The sequence below is a fragment of the Lepidochelys kempii genome, chromosome 3 (genome assembly GCF_965140265.1).
Source record: "Lepidochelys kempii isolate rLepKem1 chromosome 3, rLepKem1.hap2, whole genome shotgun sequence".
NCBI lineage: Eukaryota > Metazoa > Chordata > Testudines > Cheloniidae > Lepidochelys > Lepidochelys kempii.
In genome coordinates, this window is record NC_133258.1 from 145,277,052 (window position 1) to 145,299,635 (window position 22,584).

Here is a 22,584-nt window from a genome sequence, read left to right on the forward strand (position 1 = left end):
CAAAAGGCCAGATGTTACCAGGGGGACGGAGGGGGGACCAGATTTCATGGTCCATGATGCTTTTTTTCATGGCCTTGAATTTGGTAGGGCCCTACTAATTAGCTATGCTTTGATTTAACCAGCTCATCCTTGAATTTTGTTTTTAAATGAACAGGCAAGGACATGGGAAGGAAATCAACATCTGACAGAGTCTGGAAATTCTCAGGGGGCGTGGGTATGCACAATGGGTGGGATGGAGGAAAGGTGGAGCTGTGGACAGAGTTAGACAGAGAGAAGATGAAGCACTGCAGAGACAGGCATGGTGAACGAAAAGCCTGGAGAGGGTGGGAGGAAGTCAGAGTAGCTGGAAAAGATAGAAGCTTTGGGGCTGGCTGGCCGGCCAGCTGGCTAAAAGGATGAGAAGTTGCAGCTGTGCTACAGTAACTAATCTGAGGTATAAGGTAAATATAAATGCTGACTGTTTACCTCAGCCCAGGCTTTCAGGACTGCCAGTTTTTCCATAGTCGTGGCACTCTCTCGGTAAAGCTGACTGGAAGACCCCTTTCCTGCTTGCACTTTGTCCAGGGAGGAGACAAGGAGATTGTGAACTCGGCGAAGATCATTCAGGTCACTTACAACCTCACTTCCTATCCATGTGCTACATACCTAAGCAAGAAAATTTAAAATCATTCTCAAAGATTTTTTTGGAAGGAATCATGCACAATGATACCTGCTCAAGCAAGCACAGATTTTTTATGCAAAGTTAAAATCTTTCTGTAACATCCTAATAGCCCCCTTTGACAAACAACAGTCTAGCTAAGTTCTTCCTTTTCATGATACTCTAGACGGGCTTAAATCAGTAGTTACAAGCATAAAGATGGTGTTTGCAGAGCTGATGGCATCTGCAATATATATTGTAGATACCTGTAAAATATGCCATGTAATATTAAGCAGAGATGTTTGTGTTTATTTATGAACCACAGTAACTAGCATAAACAATAATATTTTTACTCTGTTCTTGAGTATGTCAGCCTAATCATGCAAAATACAATTTTTTTCATCACATTTGTTTTGAATTGTGTACTGGATACTAGCCCTTTTAAAAGTAACCTATAAACAACTTTTTTTTTTAAATCTAGCAATTGTAAAATGATGTACTAAATGTCCCCCAAATCACCAGAATAAGATGGGCTTTAAAGCACACTAACAACTTCTTTCCTGTTTCAAGTTATTTTTTAAAACGGTCCAATTATCCATATCTTAGCATGTCTGTAAAAGTTTTTTTCCCAAAACCATGTCCTATAAAAATCAATAAAACATTTTTTGGGACTATGAGTGTTTGGGTTTTTTTTAAAAAACTTAAACAGATCCTTAAGATTTAGACATCATGCAGACCACCTGTTCAGCACTATGCCCCAGCAATCATCCTCTTAAATACAATCACACTTTCGAAGCTGTAACACCACAGAAAGAAGCCCATTTATAGGGGTTCCGTAAAGTTAAAGATTTCCAGTGGGGATAATGTCTGTTACAAGCCTTGTGACAATTACTAGCTTTGTATTGAGCTGAATAATGCACCTGCCCCCAACTCCTTTCATGGAGAGAAGAGCTGTGAACGGGGAGGGGGGGAGGTATTTTCCAGTATTACTGCATACTGATAAGATGACAATGGGAGACAGATTCTCTCTTTATGACACCCAATGCCACCTAGGAGATGGGAAAGCACCTTTATTACTGAGTCAAAAGGCACCTAAATTCCTCCTCTGTCCAACATCATCTTCACTTCAACAGGTTCCCCAGACAAGTTGAAGGGAACAGATGTCATTATCCTTCTTCCCAAGTAATGGAATCTTCCATTCCTCTGCAAGGGCCGTGTTAGAGGTATAAAAATTACACTGTATGTCATCTATAGGAGGTGACAGCAGAATATTCACACATATATGAACATGAGCGGTAGGCACAGTAGAATCTTAACCCACTCCATCGTAAGCAGCGGTAGCAGATTCCCCCCACACATGGAGGGAAGGCAGTGGAAGAATTTTGTGCATCTCCTTCCCTCAATATGGGCAGGTTACAACATTTCCCCCGGACAACGGCAATTCTTTGATCCCAGTGGAACTGTTGGGCAGGGAAGGTGGAAGAGGCAGATTCATGGGGCTCAAGTTTAAAAAAACGTGTCTCTCTCTCTTAGCTTTCTGGTGCAGCTGGTCAAAAAAAAAAAAAAAGAAGAAGAAAACATTCTCCACACAAAAAAATTGTCAGTTTATTTTCTGTGTTTCTTTTAAGTTTTCCAAACCAGCTATACTTGCTAGTCAAATTCTAGGGTGGCACTGGGGCACCATTGCCTCAAATTATTTGATCAGATTAAAGATACCTATTTCTCAACATATCTGTTAGCCTCACAACAACCAAAACAAAGAGCACTATATGCAAGTCCCATTTTCAATTATGGTTAGTAGCAGTGTATTGTCGAAGTGCCTACTAGCCCTAGTACTGGACCAGGACCCTTCATTTAAAAACAGATATCAATAAAGTTATAAACCAGTATTTATATGTAGCTATTTACTACTGGTTGCAGAAAAGCGATACAAAAAGATTTCTTAACGTAATGCCCCAAAGGATTTCTGCACTACTGAACAACAAAATATATTACCTGGAGCCTCTATCAGTGCTCCTAATAAATAAAGTTTCACAAAAAGAAAAGGAGTACTTGTGGCACCTTAGAGACTAACCAATTTATTTGAGCATAAGCTTTCGTGAGCTACAGCTCACTTCATCGGACACCATCATAGGGCCTAATCACATCAGCCACACTATCAGAGGCTCGTTCACCTGCACATCCACCAATGTGATATATGCCATCATGTGCCAGCAATGCCCCTCTGCCATGTACATTGGTCAAACTGGACAGTCTCTACGTAAAAGAATAAATGGACACAAATCAGATGTCAAGAATTATAACTTTCATAAACCAGTCAGAGAACACTTCAATCTCTCTGGTCACGCGATTACAGACATGAAAGTTGCAATTCTTCAACAAAAAAACTTCAAATCCAGACTCCAGCGAGAAACTGTTGAATTGGAATTCATTTGCAAATTGGATATAATTAACTTAGTCTTGAATAGAGACTGGGAGTGGCTAAGTCATTATGCAAGGTAACCTATTTCCCCTTGTTCTTTCCTGACCCCCTCTTCCCCCCCCCCCCCCAGACGTTCTTGTTAAACCCTGGATTTGTGCTGGAAATGGCCCACCTTGATTATCATACACATTGTAAGGAGAGTGATCACTTTAGATAAGCTATTGCCAGCAGGAGAGTGGGGTGGGAGGAGGTATTTTTTCATGCTTTGTGTGTATAAAAGATCTTCTACACTTTCCACAGTGTGCATCCGATGAAGTGAGCTCTAGCTCACGAAAGCTTATGCTCAAATAAATTGGTTAGTCTCTAAGGTGCCACAAGTACTCCTTTTCTTTTTGCGAATACAGACTAACACGGCTGTTACTCTGAAACCTGTCATGATAAGTTTCCAAATTTTCCAGTACTGGGGATATCTACTACTATTTTTCTTTTCTCACTCTTTTCCTAAAAACAAGAAAAGAAATCACTTACACATACACTTTTGAAATATGTCAAGTTTTTACTACAGAGTCTTAATATTTTTCTCTGTACCTGGCAGGCTTTTGCTGTTATGTCAGAAGGGGTATCTTGGGAAAAAGCTGGTCTTAGAGCAGCTCCAACCTACGTAAAAGGAAAAAAAATAGGATTAAATGAGGCTTACAAACACACACAAAATGTATAGAGCATAACAGAGCGCTGGATTTGGCATCAAAACTCCATCAACAGTTATCCTTATTTTATGCTGCCTATAGAAATTTGTAATACTATGCCTTTAAAAAAAATAACAACCTTTGTACTGCACCTTTCACCCATTCCTCCTTACAAGGAGCATCTCCTTTTTGAACCACATTTATCTTTGTCACATACAAACATAGTGTCCTCTCATATTACTGAGAACCATTCACATCAGAAATGTTGAATCATGAAATTGCTATTATAGGCCTTGTTGATTATCATGGAGATATTCCCATAACAGCTACAGCTATCTGCCCTATTACTATTTTCATTGTCTTTCTGTAGATGCACTTAAAAACGTCTACCATTTGAAAGGCTTTACCAGTGCTATTGGTATTCCTCATTTTAACTCTAATTATCTGTCAAACCAATAGGATCTTTCAAAATAGAAAATAACTTAAGTGCAACCACTGTAGATTCTTTATTCATAGTTTAAACAGGTCCCTGGTAGTGTGGAGCTTACAGCCTATACTTGGTCAACTACTGCTGCTTCTAAGGTTCTGGGGATACCAACACTACACATAAGGATTGGTGGAACCCGTTGAGAGGGGTTCGGTCACAGAGACCCCCTTGGGACTGTCACCCAACATGCTGAAATTACCTCTCAGCCCATTTTCCCTGCCAGCTTGTGACTCCAGAACCCTGCCTTGTTGAGCCAGACACGCTAGCCTGCTGCAACACAGACCCAGGGTCTGGTCCATGTCCCCAGAGCTGCAGACTTAACTGAAAACAGCTCAGCAGGTAACCTGTCTCCAGCACCAAGATACCCAGTTCCCAATGGGATCCAAACCCCAAATAAATCCGTTTTACTCTGTATAAAGCTTATACAGGGTAAATCCATAAATTGTTCACTCTCTATAACACTGATAGCTGTGCATATCTCTCTGTTTGCTCCCCCAGGTATTAATCACTTACTCTGGGTTTATTAACAAACAAAAGTGATTTTATTAAGTATAAAAAGTAGGATTTAAGTGGTTCCAAGTGAAACCAGACAGAACAAAGTAAGTCACCAAGCAAAATAAAGCAAAAACACGCCAGTCTAAGCCTAATACAATAAGAAACTGATTACAGGTAAAAATCTCACCCTCAGATATGTTTTAATAAGCTTCTTTCACAGACTAGACTCCTTCCTAGTCTGGGCCCAATCCTTTCCTCTGGTACAGTCTTTGTTAGATCCAGCAGACATTTCAGGTGGTAAGCAGGGGTTTTCTTATGACTGGCCCCTTTTGTCCACCCGCTTTTACAGCTGTGGCACAAGGCAGGAATATTTTGTCTCTAGGTCCCCATCCCTCCTTCTAAATTGAAAAGTACCAGATTTGTGGATAAGATGGATTCCAGTATGATGTGACATGTTCACATGTCCTGTGAGACCCCAGCCTCCACTCTTCCTGGGCTTGCCCACACATACACAGGAAGGTTTGCAAGTAAACAGAAAGAAAAGGAGTACTTGTGGCACCTTAGAGACTAACCAATTTATTTGAGCATGAGCTTTCGTGAGCTACAGCTCACTTCATCAAGTAAACAGAGCCATTTACAGTTCATTGATTCTGAAGCTCCCTTAATGGCCTCCACTTAATATGTTTATATCAGTAATACAAGTTTATATCTTATTCTCCTAACTCCAGACATAGAAATAATACATGCAAACAAATAGGATGAACACACTCAGTAGATTATAAGCTTTGTAATGATACCTTACAAGAGACCTTTTGCATAAAGCACATTTTAGTTACATCATATTCACATTCATAAGCATATTTTCATAAAGTATATGGAGTGCAACATCACACCCGTAGCCTCAGACAGCTGAGCCCAGCAGTTAAGGGCAGAGTTAGCCTGAAGCTGGGAGACACTCTGAATAAAGTCAGTGTTCCAAAAGAAGTGATGCCTTGGTTGGGCAAGTTTGATACTAAAAAGTTTCAAAGGGCTTCACTGAAATAACCTAACATGCCGTCTGAAACAGTGCCGAGGCTGTGGTAGTATCTCCCCACAATTTGGATACACTGCTGCAGAGCCCTGCATTGCCCCAGAGACACGGACAATCTCTATGCCCTGCATGAAGTCTCAACTCATGTTTCCTCAAGACAGTCTAAACCCTTTGAGATTTTCATGGCTGGATTTGCACTGAACTGACAGTAATTGTGGGGAGGACCAGCAGATTTTCAGGCATTTTTTCTGGGACTGGATCCGTGAGCAAATCTCACAGGCTGAGACAATCAGGGATCTTTCTCAGGCACAGCATGAATTGTGCAGTCTATTAGGGACATTATTCAACTGAATTCTGAACATTTATAGTCACTGAGACACTTCTCTGTTTTGAGAAGGAAAGGCAGAGAAAACAGAACACACGCACAAAAAATACAGCACAAGCCATCTCAGAGTTTGATGTGCCAGAGAACTACTTTGACTAGTAATGTAGACTCGGAGGTTGAGAGTGAAAACAATGGTCTCAGTGGAATGGGAGAAGATGGATATAAAATACAGGATACATCAATATGGAGGCAGAACTTAAGCCAGAGCATAGTAGGTGTTCTGAATGGTGGAGAAGGATAAGTGGACTCAAAGCTCTGGATGCACTGACAACTCAGCACTATCCTCAGGAAGAAAGGTTCCATGGAGCACAAAAACATCCCAATCAGGAATGGAAGAAGGAGATGCAAAGACTTAAAAGAATTAATTACACTCCATTCTGGCAGGAGCTGGTGTACCACAACTGAATTTTGTTTTCTTTTTAAAGGAGCAGAGCAATGAATACCAACAATGGAGCACTTGCAAAAAGTTATGGGGAAAAGGCTAAGTAATAAAGCATCATGAGATTCTGGATGCTCCACAGCTGAAGAGCTGGTTGAAATCCCAATGAAAGAGACCACTAGAGCAGGGAGGATAACTAATCAGCTCAGGAGGTGTGGTATGAAATTGACCAGCTGGAATCAACATACCTTAGAACTCTGAGACAAGTATTGTCAGAGAGCAATTCCTTGTATTTGGGCATGAGCAGGTCTCTGGTGATCTTTGTGATAGCAGTTTCACTGGAGTGAAGAAAGCAGAATGCAGGTGGAAATGGATTAAGCAAGGGGTGGGGAGAGAGACAAAGAAGTCAAAACAAACAGCCCTATTGGGGAGATTCTAGGTACATGAAATGAGAGGGTAGGTGAAAAGGTAGCCAGAGCAAATGGAAGGGTTCTTCAGGATAGGGCAAGCAATGTGGGAAATCAGCCAGAGATCAGAGAGGTGTTGAAGATAGGTTGGTGTTGAGAGAGAGACAGCACGCAAAAAAGAACCTGAGGCAAGAGGGACTGGGTCTAAGGGACAGGAGTAGGGGTTATAGGCAGACAGAAAGACGGAGAGCTCTAAGTCAAAGACTGGAGTGAAGAAGAACAGAGTTGAAGAGGAGAGTTGATAAATCCCTGACAGATAGCGTCAACCCTGTCTTTCAAAGTATTTGACAAGAGCCCAAGCAGAACAGAATAGAGAAAGGGTTCTCAAACTGGGGATCACAAGGTGGTTAAATGGGGGTCATGGGCTGATAGCCCCAAGTCTGGCTATGCATGGGGGGACTGTCAGCTTTGAGCCCCCATTCAATTTAAATTAAATTTAAAAACCCTGATTTTAATTTATAAGGACCGGGGTCACACTCAGAGGCTTGCTGTGTGAAAGGGGTCACCAACACAAAAAGTCTGAGAACCACTGGAATAGAGGAAGAATGAAGGAGTGAACAGGACAGAGGAGAAAGTCAAAAGTGCAGAAGAGCTGCTGAGTGAAGCACACATGGAACCTATTCAGGGAGCACAAAGCAAAGCCAAATGTACAGTGGTTGAAACCAGCATAGTCATGAGACTTCCACTACAGTTGCTCCAGTTCCTGTTGGAGCTGTGCTGTCAGGTGGGAAGAAGACAGCAGAGACCCCTGCCTCAACAGTTAGCCTTCTCCTACAACAGATATCCCAGGAATTACAGAATTAGGAATATGCACTGCCTCTCTACTTCTCTCATCAGATAATCCCTCCCATTCGAAGAGACAATTCTATATAAATTAGAATCGAGTGTCCTGTCACTTCTAATTCCCTTCCCATAGGTTCTTCCACCAAAGGGGATTAAATGGACCAGTGAATTATCTTGGACCATAACTAAAACTTCTTATGTAGTTTATATGCTACATTTAAGTTTAATTATAAATTGGAGATTTTATATTCCAGATTTTGTACATATCAGCAAAATAGGCACACAGCCAACATTGGTAGACTAAGTAGGGCTCAGTTTTATACCTTATGCCATAAGATTGTGAAATCAAAAACACAATAACTTCAAAAGTTAAGGTCTCCAAAACAACATGAAATCAGTCATGCAGCAAATGGTATTCTTTTAACAAAATAAAACCATAAAGGCAGGAATCAGAATAACTGCATACTTTGCACATACATAGCTCCCTATATCTAAAGATCGCAAACTGCTTTATAAAAACATTAAATAATCAAAAGGGGCAAAATGAGTTTGAATCAATTTTTGTCATTTTATAGTCACTCGTCACTGTTCTAAAGAATATTTCTCTCCTCTGTTGCTGTGTGAAAGACCCCCACAAAAACTGTGGAAGCTCACCGACTGAAATCCGGATCCGGCAAACATTTACATATGTGCTTAAATTTTGCACTAAAGTCAATGAGACAATGTGTGTGTAAATATTTGCAGGATCAGGACCAACAGCAAAATTGACTATACATGCAAAGTGTCATCAAATGCACAAAGTAAACAAACAGAAAAAACTGAGGAAAAAAATAATCTCTTCCAGTTATAGTAATTTTAGGGGTAACCCACTATTCTCACAACTAAGTAATTCTGACCAAAAACGATTTTTAAATTGGCTCTCCCCTTTAACTCTCACAACACTCCTTTGAAGTAGGGGTTCAATATCATTCCCATTTTAAGAATGAAGAAATTGAGGCACAGGGTTTGAGGGACTTAACCAACCTCACACAACAAGTCAGTGGTATCCAGGAATAATAAACTCAGATCCCAGCTTCCATTCCTGTGCTTTCACAGATTTCTGGCCTAATTTACAGAACAGGGGCGCATTCATTAATCCCTGAGAAAAATAGATTTATTAGGTTCAATCTGGAATGGAATCAAAGTGCTCTTTTCAAATTTCTAATTCTGCCAGAGAAATGGCCATTATGGTTGCCAAAATACAAATGTTCACCCTAATATTTAGATTTCAAGGATCAGTGGCAATTGATTTTTTGGAACTTTTGCCAGTTACTAAATTATAATAAATAGGTAGAGGAGATACAGAAATAATTTTGAAGGGGTAAATAAATTGGTGTCTGCAGTACATTCTCACACACACAAAGTTCCTTCACAAGTCATTTAAAACTACAAACTGTTCTCAAAACTGACACTGGCATATTGACAGAAAAATATACAGTTTCCTAAACATATAAAGAAGGACTCACATTAGCCTGATACTGCTCCAGTATCACATGACCTGGAAACTCTGGCTCAGGAACTGATGCAAATTTCTTGATAATGTCTTCAAGTGCCTGGAGACCAGCCATCCGCAGCTGGTTGCTGTGATCAGTTGCAGCCATGAATGCCATACGGATGAGGTCGGAGAGATGGAGCACTAAAAGATCATCTGAAAATAAAAATAATAAAGTCATCAACTAAGTTAAAGATATCCAACTGATGTCCATATCAACACACCTTAGAACTCTGAGACACTTGTAACTATTCACAAATTTCTAACAGGGAGAGTATGTTATAATATGCAAATTTCGCCCAATCTTGAAAAAAAAATTAGTTGCGTATGTTGAAAAAAATTTAATTGAATATACTTTTTTTATTATTAATATAAATGATCACTTCAGATTTCTGAAATGCCTGTTGTGAAAAACTAAGTGTTATGAATTTGAATCAAAGTAAAAGGAAAGGTCATGAGAAAAAATTGCTCTGAATGTTAAAATACTTTATGTCCGCTTTGAGAACATTTTGCAAAAACAGATTTAATGACTTGTTCCTCATGTTGACAGAAAACCTTGAATGCAATTGCTGTTACAGTCCTATGCCTACAGTGACCCCTGCTGATAAAGGAAGATCTGATCAATTCTAAAACTCAGGTACTGTAGCCAGCCACTGAGTATTGCAGGTAATATTAATATTTATTTGGGTGCAAATGGGGTTATGTCCTCACTTCTTTGGGACGAACAGCTGGATCCAGACCCTGGGTGAAAGAAAAATGTGTGACGACAGCAAGGGGTAGAGGAAAATAATCCAGAAATCAGTAACATTTCTGTGGAAACTTTCTTCATTTGTTTCTCTTAACATCCTAATCTTAGGTTTTAATGCCAGATATTGTAAGTAATAATTTTTTAAAAATGAATTTCCTTAATTTATTAAAATGTGATAATGAAAAGGACTAATAAAAATCAACAGAAAAGTAGTAAACCCTACAGATGTTATTTTCAAGTCTCTAGATTTTAAAAGAGTTTGTAACTGGTTATGCGAGAACATCTATGAAGAATATAATGTGGGGAAACAGCACACGACTACTGAAATATGGCTGACTCTCTCATGTTTACCATATAATTATGAAATAAATCAACTGGAATATAAATACTGTACTTACATTTATAGAGCATAGTACACAGAGCAGTATAAACAACTCATTGGCTGTATGCAATTTTAGTTTGTACTGACTTTGCTAGTGTATTTTATGTAGCCTGTTGTAAAACTAGGCAAATATCTAGATGAGTTGATGTACCCCCTGGAGACTTCTGCGTTCATGTGCCCGTGGTTGAAAACACTGTGTTAGAGTGTAATGAGAATTATTTATTGAGGTGTGGGGGTCTGTCAGGGAAACTGGTCAATGTGATATGTGGTGATGAAGACATGCTAAAGGAGTATACCTTAACTGGACATTTCTCTGCTTTTAATAGTTTGCATGGATAGCTGCTCCCCTTACTCAGGCTTACCTGTTCTTTAACAAAGTTTTCTTTTTGTGGGTATCTTATACCCTTAATATATCTCTTTACAGCTAAGTTTAAACAAAAACACATGCAAATGCTTTAATTACTTTTAGGGTTTCTGAGTTTGGCTGAACGGGCCATGGCCAGATCAAAGTGAGCCTTATTCGCATTCTCACACAGCATGATAATTCGACACAGGCAATCGGCAGCAAATACACGAGTGGCCCAGCGAGGAGCCACAGAAGGCTTCGATTTATCCTCTTCACCCAGAGTAGTAAACATTGTGTCATCATCCATCTCATCTTTCTTCTCCGATTCTTCATCCTTTCCTCCTCCCAAAGGAGCTGCAGTGCTCATGTCTACATCAGAGACACAAAGTCATAAAATTTAGCAATTCCACTGTTAGTAGTAATTTTCAGAAACAATTTACAATGTGAAGTTGTCAACTCTTACAATCCATTCAAAATTAAAATGGAGACTAACTTTTCTATACGAATTATGGCATTTGAAAATGGAGAAGGGCACAGTAAAGGAATATTAGTAAGTAAAGATGTTTTTTCCCTTCAGCATACTAAAAGTATCCTTCATCTTTTTGAAAGATAAGAAAATGACATTCCTAAAACTCTAGCTCTCTGAAGGTATCTATTACAAAAAATCCCCACTTCCGGGTCCTGTAGCTTAGAAATTTAAACTGTTAAACTGTCAATGCAGAGGATACGGCTGTTACCCATGCTTGAACTCTCATTCCCTTGTAGTAAAAGATAAAATGCATATTAAATGAAAACAAAATGAAAGGCCAATATTGTGGGAAAGGCAAGTGGGCAATTTATTCTAGCACCACACACAAACATGTTTGAGAACAAGCATTACAGGTACTGAAAATAATTTTATTTTCTCCAAATTTGACTACTGTAATAGATTCCCAGTTCAGGATATGAACAAAATGTCAGGGATCTCAACAAAAAGACTATTAGCTAGAAACTGATATGGAAAACCTCAGTATCATTTTGATGCTCTGAGAACTGGACAAGGGATTGATTACACGAAAGCTACCACAGCAACAAGAAGAAACTTATCAGAGGGATAAGCTATCTCAACTGAAAAAAGAAAAGGAGTACTTGTGGCACCTTAGAGACTAACAAATTTATTTGAGCATAAGCTTTCGTGAGCTACAGCTCACTTCATCGAAAGCTTATGCTCAAATAAATTTATTAGTCTCTAAGGTGCCACAAGTACTCCTTTTCTTTTTGTGAATACAGACTAACACGGCTGCTACTCTGAAACCTATCTCAACTGAGTCACCCCATTCCTAAAAAATAATACACTTAGGCTGCAGAAGAGTTGTGGCATTTTAGGGTGAGAAAGGTTGTGCAACCTTTGCAAAAGCATGCCAGAAAACACATGTGGCTGACCTGAAAATTGGCTTTGCACGTGCCAATACATCTCAGATCAAAGACATCCCAAAATAAATTTGAAGTTACTGGCTTACTGAAGAGCAGCAGTGAGAAATGCATTTAAACATGGTTCTCCAGGAAACTATTTGGCCTACTGTACAAGTGTCAATTAAAAGAAAAAGCTGAATGCATATTTTACGGATTTTAGAATCTACTCAAAATAAAATGAAAGAGGACCTTTTAACATCAAATATTAAATAAAGTGCCACTACATTAGGGATGTGGGAGTGGGGAAAATGTTAGAAGGATAACTAATTTGTAAGTAGAAAGCCGATAACACCTTTGGAAGGGCTCTCGTTTGAATCCATAGCTCCACATTGTATTTATATAAAATAGTGCATGGGAGAAGAGTAGAGAGACTGATTCACACCTGCTTTGCAAGGTGAAGTCAGGAATAAAATCGTCCAGAAAGGAATTTTGAGTGAACGAGTAGAACAAAAGGAGGTTTAATCAATGGTGTAAACACCACGGTAATAACTCTCAGCACCTCATAATGGGAAGTTTTAGATGCACGTAACACTTCCTTCTGCATAAACCGGAAGGCTAATGGCTGAACAGAAACTTGTGTGCATTCAGCATGTTAGTGGAAAGTTAAAACAGTAGTCATATGGACTTTGTACGATAAAGTCTATAGTCCAGACTGAGGGCATGTCTATGCCAGACACATAAATCGACCTATGTTAGGTGTACTTAAAACCAGGTGGTTCATGCCCACACTACCTTCCTTCTGTCGGAGGTGCACATCCTCACCAGGAGCACTTCCACCAACTTAAGAGGAACAGAGTTGGGGGCTGAGAGCCTGAGCTCTCAGCTCCACATGCATCTCCCTGCTGGGAGCTTGGAGGCTGCCCCGTTTCTCCTGGATCCCCACCAGGAGCCCAGGAGCTACCAGGACTCCAGGTGTGGAGCTCCCAGTTGGGAGCCCAGCTGTGGTAGGGAGCGGAGAGCCCAGAGGGGCAGCCAGGCTCCTGGTGGTGGGGAGCGGAGAGTTGGGGGGGGCAGCTAGGCTTCCAGCAGCGGGGAGTGGGGAGCAGAGGGCGGGGGGGCAGGAGCCGGGCTCCTGGCGGCTGGGAGCTAGGAGCCTCCAAGCAGTACCAGGGCTCCCCGCAAGAATCAGGGATCTGGGAATCTCTGGGTAGCAGCCCAGCAGGCAGTGGAGAGCCCAGGCAGCAGCTGGGCTGGGAGCCAAGAGGCAACCAGGGTCTGAGAGGGGCAGGCACAGCCTGACTGGGAGCAGGGAACCTGGGGGACAGCCAGACTTTAGCTGGAGCCCCCTACCTGCTCCGGTGACAACCTGGCTTTCTTGTCAATTTCACAGCTCCAGCATGCCAATGGCATTTTGGGATGTATAAGTAGGGGCACTGCCAGCAGATCGAGGGACGTGATCATTCCCCTCTATTCAACATTGGTGAGGCCTTCATCTGGAGTACTGTGTCCAGTTTTGGGCCCCACACTACAAGAAGGATGCGGAAAAATTGGAAAACGTCCAACGGAGGGCAACAAAAATGATTAGGAGACTGGAACACATGACTTATGAGGAGAGGCTGAGGGAACTGGAATTGTTTAGTCTGCGGAAGAGAAGAATGAGGGGGGATTTGACAGCTGCTTTCAACTACCTGAAAGGGGGTTCCAAAGAGGATGGATCTAGACTGTTCTCAGTGGTAGCAGATGACAGAACAAGGAGTAATGGTCTCAAGTTGCAGTGGGGGAGGTTTAGGTTGGATATTAGGAAAAACTTTTTCACTAGGAGGGTGGTGAAACACTGGAATGGGTTACCTAGGGAGGTGGTAGAATCTCCTTCCTTAGAAGTTTTTAAGGTCAGGCTTAAAGCCCGGGCTGGGATGATTTAGTTGAGGATTGGTCCTGCTTTGAGCAGGGGGTTGGACTAGATGGCCTCCTGAGGTCCCTTCCAACCCTGATATTCTATGATTCCTTAGTATTGACATTTTCTGTAACAATATCTAGGCACAGATTTTATAGCCAGCCAGATCTCATTTGGTTTGTCCCAATATATCTCAGGAAACAGTCATATCTATCTGAAAATGGCACTTTATGACTGCACTTGGAACACCCCTTAAAGCCTCTAGATTGCTTCTATGATAACCTGAACAATAAGGAAGAAAAAGAATAAAAATTTAATACAGTGAAACAGATCCTTCAGCTGATGTAAATCAGCAAAGCCCATGTATCCCAGCTGAGAATCCAACCCAGTATTATAAAATCAAAAATCAAACTAGGACTCCATGAGGTGCCAAGCTCATTCAGTCTCACAAAGTAATTCTTAAACATAAATAAAATAAATAAGATTACTAATCACTAAAAGCACACAAATTAAATTAAAAAACAAAACAAAACATGTTTCCTAACACAAATTGTGAAGTGATGTAGGTGAATGTAGTATGGGGCAGAAAGAGCAAAGCTGGAGAACTCTTTTGCTATCAGCAGTAAAGGAAGAAACTGAGGTTATATGGCCAAAGTAGCCATTACACTCTTTAGGAGAAGCATTTTAATAGTTCAGCATTATAAGATGCAGGAATCCTTACCAGTCAACTGCTAAATGCAAAGGCCAAGAAAGTGTGTTAACTACTGTAATGCTCACCCTTTAAGAACTACCTATATATACACAAAAAGAAAAGGAGTACTTGTGGCACCTTAGAGACTAACCAATTTATTTGAGCATAAGCTTTCATGAGCTACAGCTCACTTCATCGGATGCATACTGTGGAAAGTGTGGAAGATCTTATTATATACACACAAAGCATGAAAAAATACCTCCTCCCACCCCACTCTCCTGCTGGTAATAGCTTATCTAAAGTGATCACTCTCCTTACAATGTGTATGATAATCAAGTTGGGCCATTTCCAGCACAAATCCAGGTTTTCTCACCCCCCCCCCCCCCACACACACAAAAACTCACTCTTCTGCTGGTAATAGCTTATCTAAAGTGACCACTCTCCTTACAATGTGTATGGTAATCAAGGTGGGCCATTAGGAGAGTGGGGTGGGAGGAGGTATTTTTTCATGCTTTGTGTGTATATAAGATCTTCTAATCTTTCCACAGTATACATCCGATGAAGTGAGCTGTAGCTAACGAAAGCTTATGCTCAAATAAATTGGTTAGTCTCTAAGGTGCCACAAGTACTCCTTTTCTTTTTGCGAATACAGACTAACACGGCTGTTACTCTGAAACCTATATATACACAGTACCAGATTTACTTTAAAATGTGTATGTCTGTACATAGACTATTCAAAACTGATCATGCTATTTGCCATTTTCTCTTTCTGAACAAGCTAAAATATTACAATCCAAGAAACAGGTGACAAAACTGAGCATGGATTCCTATCCCACGACAACATAAAGAGCTCCAAATGAATGTTATCAAAAATAAATTAATTCTAAAGATATGTCGTCTTATTATATGAATGTTGTCAAACACTTACCACTGGAGGCTGCTAGGACATCCTTACATAGCATTAGCCAGTGTGAAAGTTTTTCCACTGCCAGGGATGAAAGCATATGTCCCAAGGTATCATGAATATCAGAACACAGCTTTCGATCAGTCTCCCGATCTAACATTCCAAAAAGAACCCCCTCGAGGCCAGTCTCTGTTATATTAACTCCTTGATGCCGACAATGAATATCCCGCCGAGAACCAACTCCTGGTGCAAAAGGGTTAATATCTGTAAAATGAGAGACTAGTTTTTCAATAAGAAACTGAATCTTATTTGTGCCTTGAAATGAGGGCAATAGCAGCATTAGAAAAGGACATTCTGCATTCACTCTTAGTTGCTCAGATCACAAACACAAAGACATTACTACAATTTGTTGTCAATAAACTCTAACATAGTTTAATATATTAAACTTTTTAGAAGTTAAATTCTATGAGATACTGAGCATTTTCCATGAAATGATAAACACTGTCAATTGCCATGAAAGTAAATGGGAGTTGAGAGCACTCAACACCTTGCAGGACATGCTCAGCATCTACCCGCATTGGATCCTGAAGAATCTCTTCTGAGTTAAGTCTTAATTGTGTCCCACAATACTAGAATGCACATGAGTCTGTGGTACAGTGGAAAAATTGTTTGTCTGATAATCCGTTGAAAGAAGGCAGATAATGTTTTTCAATGTTTTTAAAAATTTAAAAGTATATAACAACCAGCAGACAATTATATACTTACTATAGAAGACTTCTGGATATTGTACTTTTTCCTAACCATTCAAACAGGCGAGTAGGAATCATAACTCATTTGAGCAGCAGCAGCAACAGGATAAAATTATATATGTAAAAATTGGGGCAACTGGGAAACCCGACTGGCTACTAAGGATGTTGCTAACAGAACAAAACTGAATATCCTACTCACAGTATACAGAATCATTATGCCCTGTGACAGGGTCTATCAGGTTTTTTCTGCTCCCTGCTACAAGCATTGGTGCCCTAATAGCCCCTATTTACCGAAAACCCACACAGACCAGGCTACCAACAAGACTTCATCCTCCAGAGGCCTAAAAGAGCAAGGAGGAGACACTAACCAATCAGGTGCTAGCACGTCAGTTAAAAAGGCTTGCCTGTGCTTCTCAGGGGTAGCGGCAGGATGAGAGAGGGCCAGAGAAGTGCTAACCCAGAACCCGAAGGCCAGGTCAGGGTCTTGTCCTCAAGCACTACAATTAAGAGCTTGCCTTTGGAGTTGTGTTTGTTTGTTTAAAGGCGCAGATGGACAAATTCTGAGGTTATTTTTATTCAGCTGTTTTAGACTGACCTTAAGTTTATAGCACAGGCCACTTGGCTCTGAGCAGGTGGCAGTAATCTGTGGACTAAGGCAGGGAGCACCTGCAATGCCATTCTTGGCCCCGTGAGAAGCCCCTCCCCCGCCCCCTCCGTGCCATGCCCATTTTCAAAACCAGCAAAATTAAGGGAGAAGAACAATCAGTAAGAGAGAGGATCTATTTATTGGGGGGAAATTCCATTTCTAATTTGTTCTTCATATTTAAGAGGCCAGGGCTACTGTCTTTACTTTTAGCTGGAAATATGGAAATGGCAAGAAACTTCAAAGGAGGTTGGGTTTTGTTTTTGTCTTAAAAAACTCACACACTATATTAGAAAAGGTAACACTTACTGATGCCACTATTCTCTTTGTCACCAGCATTTTTCGCTAAGCTCATGGCGTATTCACACACTTCTGCTGCTTCCCTCTGTGCAAGTTGCCGCAAACATGCCACTGCAGCCCGACGGAGCAATAAGTGAGAACTGCACAAGTGAACCTGCAATCAGAGCCATTGTAAACTGGTAAATTGCTGTGTCTTTATTTAACTGAATCAAAACTGTTAGTGATTAATAACAGCCTCTCACTCAGCTAAATCAAGTATAGGTCATGTAAACAGTTACAAAGTAGTGTTGCACTTGCACAGAAAGTCAGAATGCAAGAAGCCATTCGGCTGAAAACATTAATTAAAATGGATAAGTCTCTTAACTTACTGAAGGGCGTGCAGCTAACTAAACCTAAACACGATCACATCCTTTGGAAACGAACCTCTGCCTATCAGACACACGTAAGAGAACTACCTGTATCCGCTCACTGCATTTGCACACAGATCTTGACCATCTTTCTCCTGGAGAACCAGCTTGTTTAATTTCTTTCTGAGCTTAATATAATGAAAGTAATTCTGTTCTATTCTTCTATGTTTCCATAAAGCAGCTATTCCCCCCTGCAGATTTAAAGATTCGAAAGAGTTTAATTAGAGGAAGTTTGAGTGTAGTGGTTCCAGGTGGGGTGTATTAGCACCCCAGCATGTTGCCCCATCTCCCAAATGGAAGCACAAGTGGGAAATTTAAAAAGCAAAATTGAGAAATCTTATTAATAAAGTTTATTATGCAAGATTTTAAAATGTGAAACACAAATTAAGCCTCAGACTGTAAAAGTGAAGCCAATCAGGAACTCTGGAAAATCTCTTAGCTTCTCTCCCATTTCAGCTCTAAGACAAAGAGACCACACTTTCAAAAATGCTCAGCACTAGGCAACTGCAATTGTTCTCAGATGTTTATCTGGAAGACTGGGCACTTCATTTGGGTGCTGAAATAGGAGGGGACTGTGATAGAGCGTTGGGCAACAACAGCAGAGCCAGCCCTCTGGTCCTCGCAATTCTAATTAATTACTCTAGAGCAAACCTTAATTAAGAAGAGCTGTGCCTAACGGATGGGCTGAGGAGGACTAAGAGGCTATTTAGACCATTAGGCAGATGATACAAAAGGCATAGAAATGGAGGAAGCAGAAAGAGAGAGGAAGAGAATGCTCTCCCCCCTGCTTGCCTCAGGAGCTGAGGCTCCCTAGACTGTAGGGGTGAGGGTATACAATGTATATGGGTGGAGAAAACTAAAATGGTAAATAAACTGCACTGGGTGTTTTATCAGCAAAAAGGTCTCTGAGCTGTTTGTGGACCTGAGCAGAGGCAGGAGAAAGGCGGCCTGCCACAGGGAGCTCTTTGGCAAAATCTGGTCACTTACTTGGGATGGCCAAATGTGAGCTGTTGGGTGCTGAGCTCTTTGAAAAATCTGGCTAAAAGTGCACAAACAAGCACTTCTCACAACATATACACTTGAAAATAAAGTTTATATTTTCATAGCTGGTATAGCCATCTGGCTAAAGAGGGATAACATTGTGACTGGACCCACAGGGAATAAAATTTGACTCTAGACCAGTGTTTCTCAATCGTGGGTTGGGACCCGAAACTGGCTTGTCAGAATGTTTCAAAGGGCCATGTGGCAGCTCCTGGGGCTCCTGTCCCGCTGGGCTAACTTTCCCACTCCAGGCACGGCAACTTCTGGGGTCCCAGAGCCACTTAGGTTTGACCCAGCTGTTATGATGACGGGAGTCCGGGTAGGCCAAATTTGAGTGAGTGGCATTGCAACCCATGAGCCAACAACTCCACTCACACAAATTTGGTCCAGTCAGGGGTGCGGGAACAAAGCTGAGCGGTGCTGCAAGCCTGGAAGTTGCAATGCCTGGGGCGAAGGGGCAAGCCCAGCCAGCCCCACAGCACAGGAGCTGCAGGAGCCACCACTGTGGGGTTAGTGCCAGACAGGACCCAACCAAAACCACCCAAGGGCCTCCACCCCCAGACTATTTACTGGTCGTGACAAGCCATAAACATTTACAAATGGGTGCTGAGCCCAAAAAGGTTGAGAACCACTGCTCTAGTCCAGTTTACATCATGCTTTAGCATTGGTTACTAGGATCCTGTATTCTGCCAGTGACAGAAATTACAATTTTCAATAAAATGGCCACCAGCAATCGTTGAATCACTCAAGACAACTGTCATTAAAACCTTCTATGTTCAAATCTAAACCATAGTTTATACCACATGTCAGTAAGTACTTCTCAACATGAGAGCTTTCAGATTTCTGTGCTAAGTAACATTTGCTTCTAATGTGCTTTGAATCACCTCGAGTACAAGTAAATATTTTTCTTCCAAAAGAATTTTGCAAGCTCCCAACTTTTCTTGAGAGGAAGTAGCTGTACAGGGAACTGTATGTTTTTCAAGGGAGGAGATAAAAAGTGCTCTTTTAGAAACTCTAATCTTGAGTTACCTCGGGGGACATATTTTTTAATAAGTTGAATACACATTTGCTTTCCCTGTATTAGCTTGCTATGAGGGCGGAAATTGCTTTCCCAAATGAAAGGTCATAGAGTGTACAAAATATTTAACACTAGACCTTTATTTCGTTCATGAATGTCTGAAGGTTTCAATCTTGAAAAACAGACTTTAAGGGATCCTCTAAGTATCATCCTGAAGTTGTTTCAATAGAACTACAACAGAGAACTTTAGGATTTAAATTACTGGAAAGATTATTCCCTGCTTTTAGTTAAAAAAAAATGATGATGAAGTACAGAGGCAGAAAGGAATCTGAAAAGCATATGGAAGAGATTGGTTTAAGTTTGATACATGGTGTTGGTTCCAAACAGAAGACAAAAGCTTGTCACTGATTTCTCTTTCATTTAATGGGGTAGGATTTTCAACCAGTCCTCTATTCAGCCACCATGTCCACATTTTACTTGTCCAAACAGCTGTGGGAGCATGTGCAAAGCCATTTGCAGGTAGGCTTATCATGGAGGGAACAAGATTTTGGAAGCAAAAGGGAGGAAAGGAAAATTAGGTAGCTGAGGGTTTATGATGGAGCAGGGAAAGGACAGCAGAATGGGATGGAAAAAGACTTCAATCAGCAACAATTAAGCCTTGGGTTAACTTCTTTGTCTATAATATTCCTACTGGGAGATCTAGTCATAAAGGAACTGACAGAGATAATTATTTGTCACAGGATGTGGTACATATCAGCCTGTTATTCACACTTAACAGAAGGGCCCACCTCCATCTGTGCTGAGCAATACCTTTTCACTTGGAATTCTCTGCACTCTGACATATTACAGAGTATGGGTCATGCTGAATAAGAGTGCACCAGTTGTGCAAGACAAGGGGATATGTGCTATGGGGGGGAAACTCTAAGGAAAGATTGGACAGCAGATTACACAAACAGGGACAAAGTCCCAATTTCAGTATAAATAAGCCTGAGTCCTTTGGTCATTATCTGTGAAGAGTCTGGGACACAGGTGACCAGGGATGTCTTAAAGGGAGGGTCTCTCCCTTAAACTCAATTTTCTGAATGTCTGAGCATAAGTATACTTAACTCCAATGTATTTTTTAAATTTTCATCTAATAAAAGTTGTGTTTAAGATCAAATTTTGGATTTTACAGCCCTTGCATCACTTCCTGCCTTCAGGCAGGAAAGCTGGTGCTGTGTTTATTAAGACATGTGACAATACTCACCTGAGCAGCAATGGAGGAACATGGGGATGACAGCAAGACACAGACTCTGCCTAGGACTCTGATAGTAGGAGATACGCCACTTTCCCCACATACACTTCCTTTTTAAGTAGCCATAGGAGATAGGCATGTAAGATAAGGAATGAAAAAGAGGAGACCTTTGGGGGACCCTGAGACTTGTTATTGTGTATTCCTCTCCTTTCCAAGCTAAATAGTCCTAGGGCCTGATTCTCACTTAAACTAAGGCCACTTTACACCACTCTGGCAGAGTAAAGGGATTTAAAGTAAGCGAAACTATAATCTAAGCCCACTTTAAGGCTCCTCTTCACACCCAGAGCAGTGTAAAGTGGCTTTAATGTAAATTAGAAACAGGTCCCTAGTCTTGGGTAAAATTTTCAAAAGTGCCTAAATGACTTAGGTGCCAAAGTCCCTTCATTGATTTTCAATGGGACTTCTGACTTGGGAGCCACTGAGTGCTTTTGAAAACTTTGCCCCTTAACACATATGTATACTCCCCCATAGGCTGCTAGCCATTTCTGTTTCCTTTCTGCAGGCCGTAATGCTGAAGTTTCCAGCATTAGAGATGTAGGACAGGACAGACACATTTTACACTCACACAAAGGCTGGGAACCAGACTGGAGAGGTTGACATGGCGGGGTGCAAACATGTGAAGCTGTTGAAGGCAGGATATGGCAGCTGCCTGAACAAGAGAGTCCGAGTGATCTTGTGTGATTGCACATCCCACCAAGCACGAAGAGCGGATTGTTGAAATAGTAGCTCCATTACCTAACAGAATAAAGAATTCTTAACAAAGCGACTTTTTTGTATAGCTGTTATACATTTTAACCTTTTAATCACAAAACTTCAGAGATGTGAAATTTTTGTAAATTATATACAGCATCACTCTTCTAAATACTTATATTTGAAGTTAACAGCTGCATTACTTCAAAAGGACTCTATATACAGGGTTAGAACTCACTTTCCATTTTAGCCCAATTTTGACACTTACCCCTTGAACGTTTCAAAGCAATCTGCTAGCCCAAAAAGTCCTTTAAACCTCAAATTTTGCACAACTGATCATTAGCCAGAAAAATTTTGCGGACATTGTTCAGTTAGTCAGTATTTCTGAGATATGGCACTTGTTAAAATGAACAAAGTTTCAGGTTTTGGAAATCTATTTAATTTAGTAGTCTTGGATAAGATTGCATGCATAGACCCATTTCTTAGAATATTAGATATACAATTTTAGAGTTATTTGCTATGGATTTAGTTTTAAACTCTGAATACTTATCACATTTTGACAGGTTTCAGAGAAGCAGCTGTGTTAGTCTGTATTCGCAAAAAGAAAAGGAGGACTTGTGGCACCTAAATTGGTTAGTCTCTAAGGTGCCACTAGTACTCCTTTTCTTATCACATTTTGGAAGACTTTATATTTTTTTGCAGTTTTGGAGCAGTTTAATATATTAATATGCTAGAGGAGTTTCTTAGCTCCCTCAGTTGCATCACTTGGATTCAACAGGTTAC

The 22,584-nt window shown here is 40.7% G+C and overlaps 1 protein-coding gene across 8 annotated transcripts in view; it reads right to left on the minus strand.

Annotated features, from left to right (window-relative positions):
- The window catches only part of HEATR5B (HEAT repeat containing 5B), a 96,034-nt gene that overhangs the window by 23,196 nt on the left and 50,254 nt on the right, over positions 1–22,584 (minus strand). For 6 of the 8 annotated variants that reach the window (XM_073338384.1, XM_073338379.1, XM_073338380.1 and 3 more), the window contains exons 21-27: positions 21,677–21,846; positions 17,361–17,505; positions 15,684–15,938; positions 10,896–11,147; positions 9,277–9,458; positions 3,648–3,716; positions 466–645 (exon numbers count right to left, since the gene is read on the minus strand). In XM_073338384.1, the coding sequence (XP_073194485.1) occupies positions 466–645; positions 3,648–3,716; positions 9,277–9,458; positions 10,896–11,147; positions 15,684–15,938; positions 17,361–17,505; positions 21,677–21,846 (1,253 nt within the window). The remainder of the gene's footprint in view (positions 1–465; positions 646–3,647; positions 3,717–9,276; positions 9,459–10,895; positions 11,148–15,683; positions 15,939–17,360; positions 17,506–21,676; positions 21,847–22,584) is intronic. The other 2 variants (XM_073338385.1, XM_073338383.1) reach the window with 1 other exon arrangement.